Below are 14105 nucleotides of genomic sequence, written 5' to 3'. Positions count from 1 at the left end.
TTTATTACACTTCCTGTAATTAATTTTTCAGGGAACAACTGACTTATTTGAAGGCCAGACAGCTCACTTCGAGGCTCAGGTGGAGCCCCTCCATGATCCCAATCTTCGCATTGAGTTCTACCACAATGGCAAGCCACTGCCTTCTGCTTCACGCTTCCACATCACATTCGACTTCGGATATGTTGCTTTGGACATCAGCCACGTGGTTCCAGAAGACGCTGGGGAATACACAGTCAGGGCTATCAACAATCTGGGACAGTGCACGTCGTCTATTAATCTTAGAGTGCAAGGTGCGTCTTCTTCCAAGTAAATTATTTTGGAAATGATTTTTATAATACGACATAGTAATGTAAATACAAATATATTGGATTTATTATAGTATAAAATACTGTATTTTATAATAATAATAATAATAATAATAATAATAATAATAATAATAATCTTAATCTTAATCTTCACAATCACCATACCAGTGCCTCCATCATAGTTAAGCACTACTACTACTACCACCACCACGATTATTATTATTATTATTATTATTATTATTATTATTATTATTATCATGTTCAATATATTTATAATCATTCAATAAGAATGCTTGGTTTAATAAGATCTATAACTTATTCTTTTTCTACTCCAGAGTCACTATTAATTCTATACTTTACTTTGGTTCGATCTAAACTTGAATATGTATCTGTAGCCTGGAATTCCATTACTTCAATCGATTCGGTTAAATTGGAAAATATTCAGAGAAAATTTATTTCCTTATGTGCTTTTCGATATATACCCAATTCCTCTGACTTTAACTATGAGATTACCTGCAAATATTTTAACTGTTGTAGCCTTTATGTAGACGTCTAAATCTTGATTATCAATTTTTTTGCAAAGTTATCAAGGGTGATATTGATTGTGAGTCTATCATAAACAATATCAGCCTTCGTATTCCTACAAAAGGTTTAAGATTTCAAAAAAATTTTTATAACAGAAATTCAAAATCACTTTCTCCAGTCTGTAGATCCATAAAATATGCCAATTTGCATGGGCACAATTTAGATCCTTTTAAGGTTTAGTTTCGTTTTGATTATTAGTTTTTACTGTTCTTGTTCTCAATTTTATTTATGTATGTTTTTGTTTATTTAAGATATTATTTATTTTGTTTTGCACCTTTGTATCTTCTGTTTGTGTATTGTGCTGAACTATAATTGGCCTCTGGCTGTTGTTCAGCACACAAATATTAATAATAAATAATTAAATGAATGAATAAATTATTATTATTTTCTATTAATGTGATAAGAGTTTTTTAATGCATAGAAATCATTAACGTCATTATTAGTAATACTGTTATTCCAGTACGTATATAAACTCTTGTATTTAAATTAAATTTATTTGAAATTCATATTTCAAGTTATATTATGAGTTTCCATAAACTTCAGAAATATTTGTGATAATATAATGTATTTACGTTGTGTTTTGTACATAGCCAAAGGTAACATTATTTTGGAGTCCCAACGTCCGGAAGGTTTGGAGAAAATCCGCCAGCTTGAAGGAGCAACACCATTCCAGCGTCCAGAAGTACCAGAACCACAGACAAGACAGCGACCAGTGTTCACGCAGCCCCTGCAGAATATCGACGCTATTGCTGAGGGACAAACGGCCCACTTCGAGTGCCGCCTTATTCCTGTTGGAGATCCTACTCTCAAAGTGGAGTGGTTCAGGAATGAACGACCTCTTGAAACAAGTAAGAATAATATATAGTAGGTGTTTTTTATAGTTTTATCCATTTATGATCTACAAAAGCTATTTAGGAGCTCGTTTTTAACTAAAAAAGATATAGGTAGTAGTAAGGTTTTGTTTTATTTATTGCTCTACTTTTTTTATACAATTTTTTAACAAAACTCTTAATTTAAATTCGTTTTTTTTTCTTACGTTTCTGCGTTATTATCAATAGTCTTTAACTCCTACCCTTCTTCTAAAACAAATTAAATAATTCAGATGCTCTTGCAATTAACAACACTCAACAAAAGAATAATTTTCCAATGAATTCCATCTCATTGTGGAATTCTGGGAAATGGAAATGCTGATGCCTTGGCTAAGAACGTTAGTATAGCTATTTACAGACTTGTTGCTAAATATACAGTTCATTCTGTTAAGTTACTCATTAAATTAATATACAAAGATATTCATAATCAAAATTTTATGTCCAAATCGCAAGGAAAGAAATGAAAATCCAAATGTGATTCCTGATTTACCACGGAAATCTCCTGTAGCAGCATTCAGATTGATCACAGGACATGATTGTCTGGCCAAGCATTTGCATAGAATTGGAATATATAATCTTCAAATTGTCCGGTACCGTACGTAACTTACAAGAAGAAATTGATTTAGATCTTAAAATCTGTAGTACTTCAGTAGCTCATCTTGAAAATGTCTATGAACTATATTGAAGTGCAAGAGGATAAATGTCTTTGTTGCCAATTGTCCGGCATTAGACAACAACAACAGCAACAACATTTCTCCGTTTTAATTATTTTATTTACGAAAGGAAGTAGTTTTGTATAGAGAGTTGATGTTGACAATGTATAATATATTTTTTTTAAATCTTTCTTCTTCTTTTGTTTAGGTTCACGAATCACACGAACCCATGACTTTGGTTTTGTTGCTTTGGACATGACTCACGTCCGAGGAGAGGATGATGGTGTGTACATGTGCCGAGCATCTAACGCACTGGGAGAGGCTGTTACTACAGCATCCATGAAAATCAGGAGTAAGTTATGAAAACATTTGTTTGCAAAATTTATATTACTTGACTTGGGCCCGAGTTTTCACTGGAATATTAATATGATCTTTCTGGCTCATGAGGAAACGAGAATTGATCTTCAGTCTCAAGAGAGTAGATGTTAAGTCTGATTCAAGAAGTATGATATTGTAATTATGTACTTTAAATCGTAACACATTGAACTAATTACTCTGTACTGCCTGCAGCCAAGGCAAGCATTCAGCTTGAGACCCAACATCCAGAGGGCATGCGGAAGATCAAGCAGCTGGAGGAAGGGCGTGCTCCAGCCCGACCGGATGAACCGGACCGTGCCTTTGAGAAGCCCGTCTTCACCCAGCTGCTCACAGGGCCATCTGAGCTGTGGGAAGGACAACACGCCCACTTTGAGTGCCGCGTTGTCCCTGTTGGAGATCCCAGTCTGAGGTTTGAATGGTTCGTCAATGGAATTGAACTCAAGATGGGTATGTACCATGCCACGACTGTGCAGTGTTTGGTTGCTTTTGTGTTCGGTGGGCATAAAATGTGTTTGCTACCTAATAAGCTTAATGAAGCAATGTTAATTCTGTATAGTGGAATCTCACATTTAAGAATAATTGTTTGTTCTTGGGAAATGGACGTGGTCTTCTGTCGAACGCTAAATGTCACCAATACCTTAGTTACCTCATTTCAGACCTTCTTATGCAGAAATTTAAACTTGAATTTAACAAATTAAATCATATTTTAACCAATGAGGGAAGTGGAAAAAAACCAGAGGCGGTATGCTACTCCAAGATTTTCCCCTGGCATACCCCGATTTAAAAAAGGCATACCCCCTCCCATACAACATACACATACATGATGTATTCAATAAATTGTTTCATGCAGACAGTAACGCGAATTTTTTAAGTTTACGTAACACATTAAATTTCTTAATAAAATAATTTCAAGTTATTTCAGTTATTTATTAGATTATTTTGCAATGTCCATTTGGACTTATCATTAAAAATAATGTTAAATCTTAAAAGTTCCTTACTTAATTCAATCTTCTTAATGTATCCAGCTGTTTGCTGACAACATAAAGTCCACTATAGTCCACTGTAGTTTATAAAGTTCCTTACTTAATTTTTAAAAAAAGTGCAACAACAAAAATGACATAGTCACTAAATTGGTAACAATGGCCACAAGCTACAGACCACAGCCATCTATACTTGAAATACTACCGTTGTAAGCATTCCAGGGGTTGACTTATCAAATAAACGTGTCTAAATACACGTTGAATACAGTTCCAGAAGGCTGTGGTTTAGATTTATGAAGCAAACAGGCAGTACTCTTTGCTGTGAAGAAATATATAAACAAATTTTTATGGATCACATTTTTTCAGTGACAGTATGTCGTTTTTCACTAACGGTATGTTTTCTGACCATAGAAACCACTGGTGGTATTCCATATTGGCGCATACCGTCTCACTTCCCTCACTGATTTTAACCCTTTGGAGCCGGAATTTAAATACATTTGTGATACGTAGCCGAATGGAACTTAAATGCCGTAATATTATGTGATTGCAAAAGTGTGCAATTACTAAAGTCGACTTTCAGTTTTTTCAGTGATATAGTTACCATTGACTAAAGTTGACGTTAGGAGTCTAAAGGTTAAGCTTTTACTCTTAACTAGTCTACACATAAAGTTAGAGAAGAGTAGTTTAATTTTGTGTTTTGTTTAGACTGTTAGATCATTTTCCAGCACTAGCTTTGTAATCAATTGTGGTATCACCTGGAATAAATATTATTATTGGTGATAATCGAGTTTGGTGGGCCAATAATTATAGTATTTGCTCTTGAACCCAAGGTTGCGCGTTCAATCTTGGACGAGAGTCAAGAAATGTTAGCGAAAAAATTGTATGTGTCATTTCCATAGTATGAAAAAGTAAAATTATTGACTTCATATAATATATTTACTGCATTAAACGAATTCTTTTTTCATGAACAAAAGTTAATAAATAAAAAAATTCTATATCCATATTTCCAATTGTTGTTTCGTTTTTAATCCTTGGTAATAGATATGATCAAGATAATTTATTATGGAGGCCTCTGATACAAGAGTTATATAACGACTCAAAATAATATCACTAAATGACAGCATTCTGTTTACAGCAGTACACGCGCCAACAAACATAGACAAGTTACACAAATTTAAATATGGTTGTCAAGTAAGCAGAGATCATTCGAGAAGAGCCAATAATTTCCTTGTTAAGCGGGGTCAGCAGTGAAAACAATTTAATCTAAATAATCTCACTAGTAGGTATTCTTTCTCTTCTTCTTTGCTTAGATTATTAAATTATATTGTCTCTTCTCACTTTCTCACTGTGCTGAAAAATCTCCGTAATTGAAAGCGAAAATATAACCAAGTCTGTTTAAATATCTATTAATTTCCGTTTAAGAAGTTTCTCAAATCATCATATAAAAATACTCTCTTCCTAGATCAGTCATAGACATGAAGACAAATATAATCACGAAATACACAGAAAATCCAAAGACAAAAAGCTGCAATAGCAAAACTCAGACGTATTACAAAACATGATTATTTGGGAAAACATCTAAACAAAACAGGCATTTACCTTAACCTAAACTACTCTCTATGCGTCAAAGAAGAAGAAATGACAGAAGACCATCTCCAAATCTACAAAGCCTTACTTGCTAGCTCCATAATAGAAAGATACTTGAGAGCAAGAGTGCTAATGGCTTCACTGCCAAATACAACGCATTAGACAACAACAGACCAATCATAAATGGGGATTCCACTGTTAGAACAATATTAACTGAAGTTTGAGGGTGAAGCTTGACAGTAGTAGTTTTGCTACGATATTTTCATAATTTAATCCTGGTCGGTTGTATTTTCTGCATGTATTTATTTTATATTAAAATAATAACATGAATTAGTGGAAGTAATTTTTATTAATGAGTTATTTGTTCCCCAGCCATGTGATAAACCCCGAGACCCAATGAAGTAACTAACATACGAGATTGCTTAACAGGTGCAACTTAACAAGGGATGTGAGCAATTGTTAACTGATCCATGTGAATATTGCTTTCCAGATGAATTTGGGTATGTCCTGAACGCTCAACTTCCAGGTATTCATAACACACTAAATTAAGTTATGGTGGGGGCAATGTCATAATTAAATGCAAATCTTTTTAAGTCAATAAATTAATATGTATGAAAACTTAAGAAAAATAATAATTAATTGCAGCTCTTCATTAATGTTTTTGCGTAGGTAATGCAAGTTTTGTGAAAAGTGTCTTTTCTAGTTGCTTTTATTGCAGAATAGTCTGCAAACGTAAGATAGATTAACATCAATCAATTATGTGAACAGTTGTAAAAGGACTCGGATTCTTTTAGTGAAAGTAGTAAAAAAAAAAAAGAATAAATGAATAAATACAATAGGGATAATTAAATTTGTCTTTTTAACAGTCTAAGCGATAGTATTATATTTTTTACTTGAAATATTTTATTTATAAATAATTTTCGTTGTGTTAATGACTACCGAAAATAAATAACAAGAGAATTTTCAGAGGAAAAAATTTGATAGGGTACAGTACCGGTAATAGGTGAAAGAAATTCATTGATTAAAGATTGAAAGAAATTATGTTAAATATTGATGTTCCCAACATTAGAGTCACTTTAACCGCAGCCAGCTGATTTGAATTGGCACGAAAAACATAGCTTTCCCTGTGTTGTATAGTTGCTGCTTGCTATCACGTGATAATATAAATTACTACCGTACCATAAAACTTGTGAAATATTTAAGTTTCTCTGACCCAATATCCTCGGATGATAGTGGGTGTTATTTGTACATGTTAATTCCTAGTTTTCTTTAATTTAGTTACAATCCTGTCAACATTTTCTAAACAAGTATTTGACTTCGCTTTAAGAAAGGAATTTTGTAAATTGTCTTAAAATGCATTAAAATTCTCAAAATATTAACCCACATTGAAGTAAAAATATTCATATTGTCATGGGCCTGCGAATATTCTTTGTTTTACTCTTTGTGTAGTATCAGTAGTATTGGGATTAAGTATGTATTACTGCCATTAAATTTTGTGTTCAAACATATGCCTACTTGTTTATATTTTTACCGTTTGAAGAAGTAGGATTTGTTTCCATACTAGTTAGTACATGAATACGAAATAAAAGGCAATTATACAGAATTAGTTAGCAGTAAGTTAAGAATGCTTACTTTTGGGTATTTTTGTATGAGTTAAATAGTTACCACATTAGTTTTATGTTAGTTGAAGCAAACGTTTGTTAATTTCACTGAATGCTCTAAATTAGAAAAGCATGTGTGTTTTAATTTGTGTGACTGTTACTTAACAAAGGCAATGACATGTATTTTTTTTAAGCTTTGTGTAGTTTGCTAAATATGGTCAACTAACTGGCAGTAACATTGTAACGTAAATTTTATTGGTGGAAAGTTCTATTCAAAATCCTATAAGAAAATAAAGTTAATATATACTTTTTTCATTATGATTAATAGTAGAATTGTAACAAGAATTTCCTGCTTATATTTAAAAAAAAATAGGATGTCAAAATTTGAGTAGTATTTAACAGTGAGAAATAATGTCTGTTTGGCAATACCAGTACAATATAATTATTATGTTAGATTATATAAACAGTTTTTCAGTTACCAGAACTTATCACGCTGTCATCTGGTTTCAGGATCCCGTTTCCATGTGACACATGACTTTGGTTTTGTTACTCTGGATATCCATTCTGTTATCACGGAAGATGCCGGAGTCTACATGTGCAAGGCTGTGAACAATGCCGGAGAAGCTGTATCATCAACATCTCTCAAAGTTAAATGTAAGTTTTAAATAAAACATGTGGTATGTTTAGAAAAGCAGCAGAAATAAAGTACTGTAAAGTATTGCAGTTCAGACTGTTTTAAGTAAAAATTTCTCAATTGTACTTGTATGATTGAAGTAGAACTTTAGAGGAAAATTAATCTATGTCACCCAGCAAGCGATTTTGCATTTCAGTGTCATTTATAATTATCTTTTATAAAATAAGTTATAAAAATAGTAGTCATTAATTATTATTTAATAATACTCTATTGTTATCTTTTGTAATGAAGCAAATTTTTTTTTACTTATAAAAGATTTCGCAATTGTTATTAATAAAATTAAATAATTTTTCTAAGACTTAAAGGAAACAAATGAAATACGTTTTTGTGTAAAACATTTACACAAAATATTTCATATTACGACAAAGGAGTTTTTTAACATTAAGCGATTTTGTAATAATTGTCATTAATTTTAACAGAAAATTTATTTCTAAAACTTTTTAGGAAACAGACAATATACTTTTTGTGAAAAATCGTAGGCTATTTGTCCCACTTAAAGAACATAAATAATTTTTAAGTGTCTAAGGCTGAAAGAAGAACATACCTCACAAAACAGATAAGGATGAAAAGTCTGTTAATAAGCAAGTACGATTTGTCCACAAGACACAGCTTTCTCAGTCACACATCCATGCCATTCCTTACTAGTCAGTAGCACTGCCTCTCATAACCATTAGAATTCGGAATTGTGACTTATCTAATACAGTAAATCCTCCTGTGTTTCAGAAATTTGGGCCATAATTCTTCAGAACTATGTTAGAGTTGTAAATGTAATCTTCATCGGAGTACAGGAAGTCGCAGGTTCGAATCCCGCTCGAGGTTGTGAAATTTTTCTTTCATACCATGGCATGATTGTGACTATAATAGTATTTAAATTCATCTGTTAGAGTTCTTTCTACCAGAATTAACCACAAATCTCATTTGAATAAAAGTTAAATCGGATATTGCTGATATAAATTTTATTGATAAATACGGCTAAATTTGCAAAAATGATTTACTTTTGGGGATAAAACAAAAAACAAGAGTGATAAGTGTTAATGGAAAATAAAAAGAGGGAACATTGATAAATATAAATGTTTAAATAATTAATAATTATTATGGCGTACTTCCTCTAGAGCTTATATTACTGCATCCATACAAAAACTGCTGATAAAATTGCAGACCGACATAGTGATCTCTGAGATATAGACAAATGAAAATTATTTATTGATTTTAATAACAACTCATAAATCAGCCAAGTACAAATTTAGGAAACTGGAGTAGTTATAATGGTAGGATGAAGGAATATGGCTGTTCTGGCTGAGAAAGAGCCTGGGAATGTGCATGATTTCTACTTTCAGTCCGAACATTCAGAATTAGTAATTTTTTTTAAATTTTATTGGGTTATTTTACGACGCTGTATCAATATCTAGGTTATTTAGCGTCTGAATGAAATGAAGGTGATAATGCCGGTGAAATGAGTCCGGGGTCCAGCGCCGAAAGTTACCCAGTATTTGCTCGTATTGGGTTGAGGGGAAACGCCGAAAAAAACCTCAACCAGGTAACTTGCCCCGACTGGGATTCGAACCCGGGCCACCTGGTTTCGCGGCCAGACGTGCTGACCGTTACTCCACAGGTGTGGACGAATTAGTCATTAATAACATTATTGTTATATATAAAATTACGATTTATTTTCACATTTTAATATAATATATTTCTGTTACAGTTAACATAAAGAATTATGCAAAAAATATTCAATGTTATTTTTTGTTTGCTTGCAGCTCGTTCATCAATCGTGGGTGAGCCTCTGCAGCCTGATGCATGGCAGAAGATCCAGCTGAAGGAAGCAGAAATGAACAAGGTGCCGCAGATGTTCGTGGACACGACGCCTCAGCAGGCTCCAGTGTTCACCACTCACCTCGTGAGCCACGACAAACTGGTTGAGGGCCAGCACGTGATGCTGGAGGCCCAAGTGGAGCCTCGCGCTGACCCGAACCTGCGTGTGGAGTGGTTCAAGAATGGAATCACTCTCACTACTGGTAAGCGATAACTGATGAACGAAAGAAATTAAAAAACTGAATGAAGATTCTTTTACTGTTAACTAATTAGAAAAATCTATACCATTTATTCAAACAAAGGCAATTTTTTAATAGATGGGATGTTATTACATTTGAATTGTTATTGTCAGATTCCAAAGCAGCTATTCTATCAATAGTCTCTAAACACACACCTTCATCTCAAACAGCAGAAATAACTAAAATGCTCTCTCAATTATTATCACTCAATAAAAGAATTGTATTCCAATGGATACCATCCCATTGTGGAATCCTGGGAAACGAGAATGCGGATGCTTTAGCAAAGAAGGGCAGCACTGCTACTTACAGACCTGTTACTAAATCTACGTATTACTCTGTGAAAAGATTTATTAAATCTACATACTTAGACTTCAACAAACAAAATTTGATAACTCAATCCCAAGGGAAAAAATGGAACTCTCTGCATGAAAATCCACAGTTAATTCCCGATTTACCACGAAAATCGTCTGTAGCTGCATTTAGATTGGCAACAGGCCATGATTGTTTGGCCAAACACCTGCATAGAATTGGAATATATCAGTCCCCTATCTGCCCATTGTGCAACTAAAACCAAGAAATGGATTCGGAACACCTCAAAATCTGTGCTTCAATGGCTGGTCATGATAATATCTTTGAAAAATATTGGAGTGCAAGAGGTCAAATGACTTTACTGTCAAACGCCTGGCATTAGAAAACAACAACAACAACATTTGAATGATCACACAGAAGTTGAAAATATCCAATTGAACAGTCAGTTCGGAGCCTACTGCCCACACACTTTCCCACACAAGTTTGTAAGATTCAGAAAGCTTGTACACGTTTATTAGCCTTCGCACAAAAACCATAACCTAAAATAATCAAAAGATCTTTATAACTGTTGCTACCCCACGTTTTTTGGCATACAAAATTGTTTAGAGAAATACAAAGAAATTACAACACTTATTTTGGAAGATAGAGCGAAAACAGTTAATTTTATTATTACATAGCTAAGTCATAAATTATGCTTTTAGTCAATTAGAAAATGAGCGGAAATAATTCTTTTTAGACCTTATTAGAGCCCAATCTATTTCATATTTTGTATTACATTGAAGGCACAAAATTGGTAAGAAAAAAATCAGTATAAATCGTTTAAGTTTTAATGAGCAATATATTAAGTTGTAGTAAGAGAATATTTGTGACTAAAATGTTTTAAATATTTCCACTATAGTTTCATTTTTATTGCGATTTAGAAGTACAGTAACTAATTGATATGTTATGCTTTACAGGTACCCGAATACGTAGCACATTTGATTTTGGCCTTGTAACTCTAGCCATTAATGGTCTGAGACCAGATGATTCTGCAATCTACACCTGCAAGGCAACCAACTTACTAGGAGAAGCTGTATCTACATGTACTCTCAAAATTGAAGGTAAAGAAACTCACTGTGGTTTGCAATAATTGTCAATTAAAATGGCTAGAAAAATATAACTTATTTCCCATTGAAATCATGAAATTAGAAATGAATTTAAAATACCACTAATGCTTTTAAACACGAAATAAAATACTATAGATAGAAAGCATGATTATTATTATTATTCTAAAGCTTTTTAGTTGGTTATTTAACGACGCTGTATCAACTACTAGGTTATTTAGCGTCATTGAAATTAGTGATAGTGAGATGGTATTTGACGAGATTGGGCGGAGAATTCGCCATAGATTACCTGACATTCACCTTACGGTTCTAAAAGTGTTTCTTAACTACACATTTACAGGGAAAATGACTCGATTCGCTTATCAAAATTGAAGAATAATTTTAACAGAAGCTCTAAAATGTAATTCATAAATTTAGAATAATTTTAATACTTTATAAAGTTCATAATTTTGTAATTCCATAATCTGTAACTGATAATTTTATGGTTTTTTGACACTGTATTTTATTCGCAAGAAATGCAAACAATTTTGTAACTGGATGATGTTGATGATGATGATTATATTTTGTATTTTTTATTTTCACTTTGTTACTGAAGTTTCATTTTATTTTATAATTTTAATTTTTTTTTGGGGAGGGGGGGTCGAGATGAACAAAAGACTAGAGTTAGCAAGCGTAGAGTAAATACAATAATGTCATGATGTTTCTTTCAGACCGTCACTGGCTTCTCGGCAGTTCGTTGCGTCCTGAAGCTCTGCCCATTATTGAAGGATTGGAAGCACCTAAAGGAGGCACGATGGAAGTTCCAGAACCTGTGTACGAATCTCCAGTCTTTATCACCCATCTGAACAATGTGGAGTGCAGGGAAGGAGATGCAGTGCACTTTGAGTGCCATGTGGAGCCATCCAAAGACCCCACTCTCAATATTGGTGAGTACACTGCTGTTTGAGAGATAAGTGTTTGAGTTATTGCTGGAGCTGTCATTGGTACTGATTAATCTCCTGTATTTTACCATGCAGAATGGTACGTGAACGGTAAGCCTCTCCCATCTGCAGCCCGTTTCAAGTCAACTTATGATTTTGGATATGTTTCCCTGGACATCAATCACGCATATGCTGAGGACTCGGGAATTTACATGTGCAAGGCAACCAATGAGAAGGGCCAGGCACAGACCTCTGGAACTTTGAAGTGTACCAGTAAGTATTTCAGATGGAAAGTTTTCAATGCATTCGTTTTAGATAAAGTATAAATACAGTAGAACTATGCCATTTAGAGTATGCCATTAGAAGAGTTCAGGATAACAGAGAGGGTTTGGAATTGAACTGGTTACATCAGCTGCTTGTCTATGTGGATGACGTGAATATGTTAGGAGAAAATCCACAAACGATAGGGAAAACACGAGAATTTTACTGGAAGCAAGTAAAGAGATAGGTTTGGAAGTAAATCCCGAAAAGACAAAGTACCTATGTTTCGTGACGAGAATATTGTACGAAATGGAAATATAAAAATTGGAAATTTATCTTTTGAAGAGGTGGAGAAGTTCAAATATCATGGAGCAACAGTAACAAATATAAATGATACTCGGGAGGAAATTAAACGCAGAATAAATATGGGAAATGCCTGTTATTATTCGGTTGAGAAGCTTTTATCATCCAGTCTGCTGTCAAAAAAATCTGAAAGTTAGAATTTATAAAACGGTTATATTACCAGTTGTTCTTTATGGTTGTGACACTTGGACTCTCAATTTGAGAGAGGAACATAAGTTAAGGGTGTTTGAGAATAAGGTACTTAGGAAAATATTTGGGGCTAAGAGGGATGAAATTACAGGAGAATGGAGAAAGTTACACAACACAGAATTGCACGTATTGTATTCTTCACCTGATATAATTAGGAACATTAAATCCAGACGTTTGAGATGGGCAGGGCATGTAGCACATATGGGCGAATCCAGAAATGCATATAGAGTGTTAATTGGGAGGCTGGAGGGAAAAAGACCTTTAGGGAGGCCGAAACGTAGATGGGAAGATAATATTAAAATGGATTTGAGGGAGGTGGGATATGATGATAGAGAATGGATTAATCTTGCTGAGGATAGGGACCAATGGCGGGCTTATGTGAGGGCGGCAATGAACCTCTGGGTTCCTTAAAAGCCAGTAAGTAAGTACAGTAGAACTTCATTTGTACGTTTTTATGGGGGCCTGGAGAAAAAAACTTATAACTGAGAGGATGTATAAAAGAAATTACATTAACAACTGAAATAGCATTTATGACTATATGGGAAGAACTAGTTATGTTAGTTTAATAAAATTTTCACAAGAGACATTTAGAACTTCACAGTTAAGCCATCTTTGAGTCAATAATACAGTATTCAAATTTATAACGCATTCTTGAAGAATGTAAGATTATTTATAGGAATTCATAGCTTCTTAGAGCGAAAGTTGGCTGATGTATTATATTTCAAACTCCAATCCAGAAAATTTTACGAAATTGAGTTACATTGTTCTTCCCAAGTGATCTTCATTCATTTAAGTGATCATTTTACAAAAGTCAGTTATTTTGGACTGTTTATTCCTAAGGAATAAACCATGCCCTCCAATCGTGATGATTGTTCCATAATTTGTTCAGTTAGGGCTACATCATGATGTGTTAGCAGACGTTTCACTGTTTCTAAAGCAATAAAAGTGTCGTTAAAGGACACAATATTTCTGGGAGCAAGTATGGGCAGCTTCGAATTTCCACGAATTTCAAAGTGGGCCGCATCTTAATAACGAACACTTAACTGTATTTTCGCATTCTTACATTTTCAAGACAAACCTAATTTCAAGCAAAAGTGATTTAGAACGTACTGTATAAATGAAGTTTCGCACCTCACGGTCTTATAATCGTAAAGAATGAATAAACGAAAAACGTATCGGAAAAAATGAATAGACGAAAAACGTATATCCGAAATAAATTACATGAAAAGTATAGGAATTTTACCAGGACCTCTTGAA

The 14105-nt window shown here is 33.6% G+C and overlaps 1 protein-coding gene across 17 annotated transcripts in view; it reads left to right on the top strand.

The window, feature by feature from the left end:
• The window catches only part of sls (sallimus), a 959631-nt gene that overhangs the window by 697440 nt on the left and 248086 nt on the right, over positions 1 to 14105 (top strand). For 16 of the 17 annotated variants that reach the window (XM_069830434.1, XM_069830438.1, XM_069830449.1 and 13 more), the window contains 10 exons: positions 32 to 290; positions 1481 to 1738; positions 2621 to 2764; positions 2983 to 3237; positions 5848 to 5883; positions 7469 to 7612; positions 9410 to 9667; positions 10969 to 11112; positions 11826 to 12041; positions 12132 to 12308. In XM_069830434.1, the coding sequence (XP_069686535.1) occupies positions 32 to 290; positions 1481 to 1738; positions 2621 to 2764; positions 2983 to 3237; positions 5848 to 5883; positions 7469 to 7612; positions 9410 to 9667; positions 10969 to 11112; positions 11826 to 12041; positions 12132 to 12308 (1891 nt within the window). The remainder of the gene's footprint in view (positions 1 to 31; positions 291 to 1480; positions 1739 to 2620; positions 2765 to 2982; positions 3238 to 5847; positions 5884 to 7468; positions 7613 to 9409; positions 9668 to 10968; positions 11113 to 11825; positions 12042 to 12131; positions 12309 to 14105) is intronic. The other variant, XM_069830435.1, reaches the window with a different exon arrangement.

The sequence above is a fragment of the Periplaneta americana genome, chromosome 7, assembly GCF_040183065.1.
Source record: "Periplaneta americana isolate PAMFEO1 chromosome 7, P.americana_PAMFEO1_priV1, whole genome shotgun sequence".
Classification (NCBI taxonomy): domain Eukaryota; kingdom Metazoa; phylum Arthropoda; class Insecta; order Blattodea; family Blattidae; genus Periplaneta; species Periplaneta americana.
Note: the sequence above shows the minus strand (reverse complement) of the source record. Positions and strands in the feature narration are given on the sequence as shown.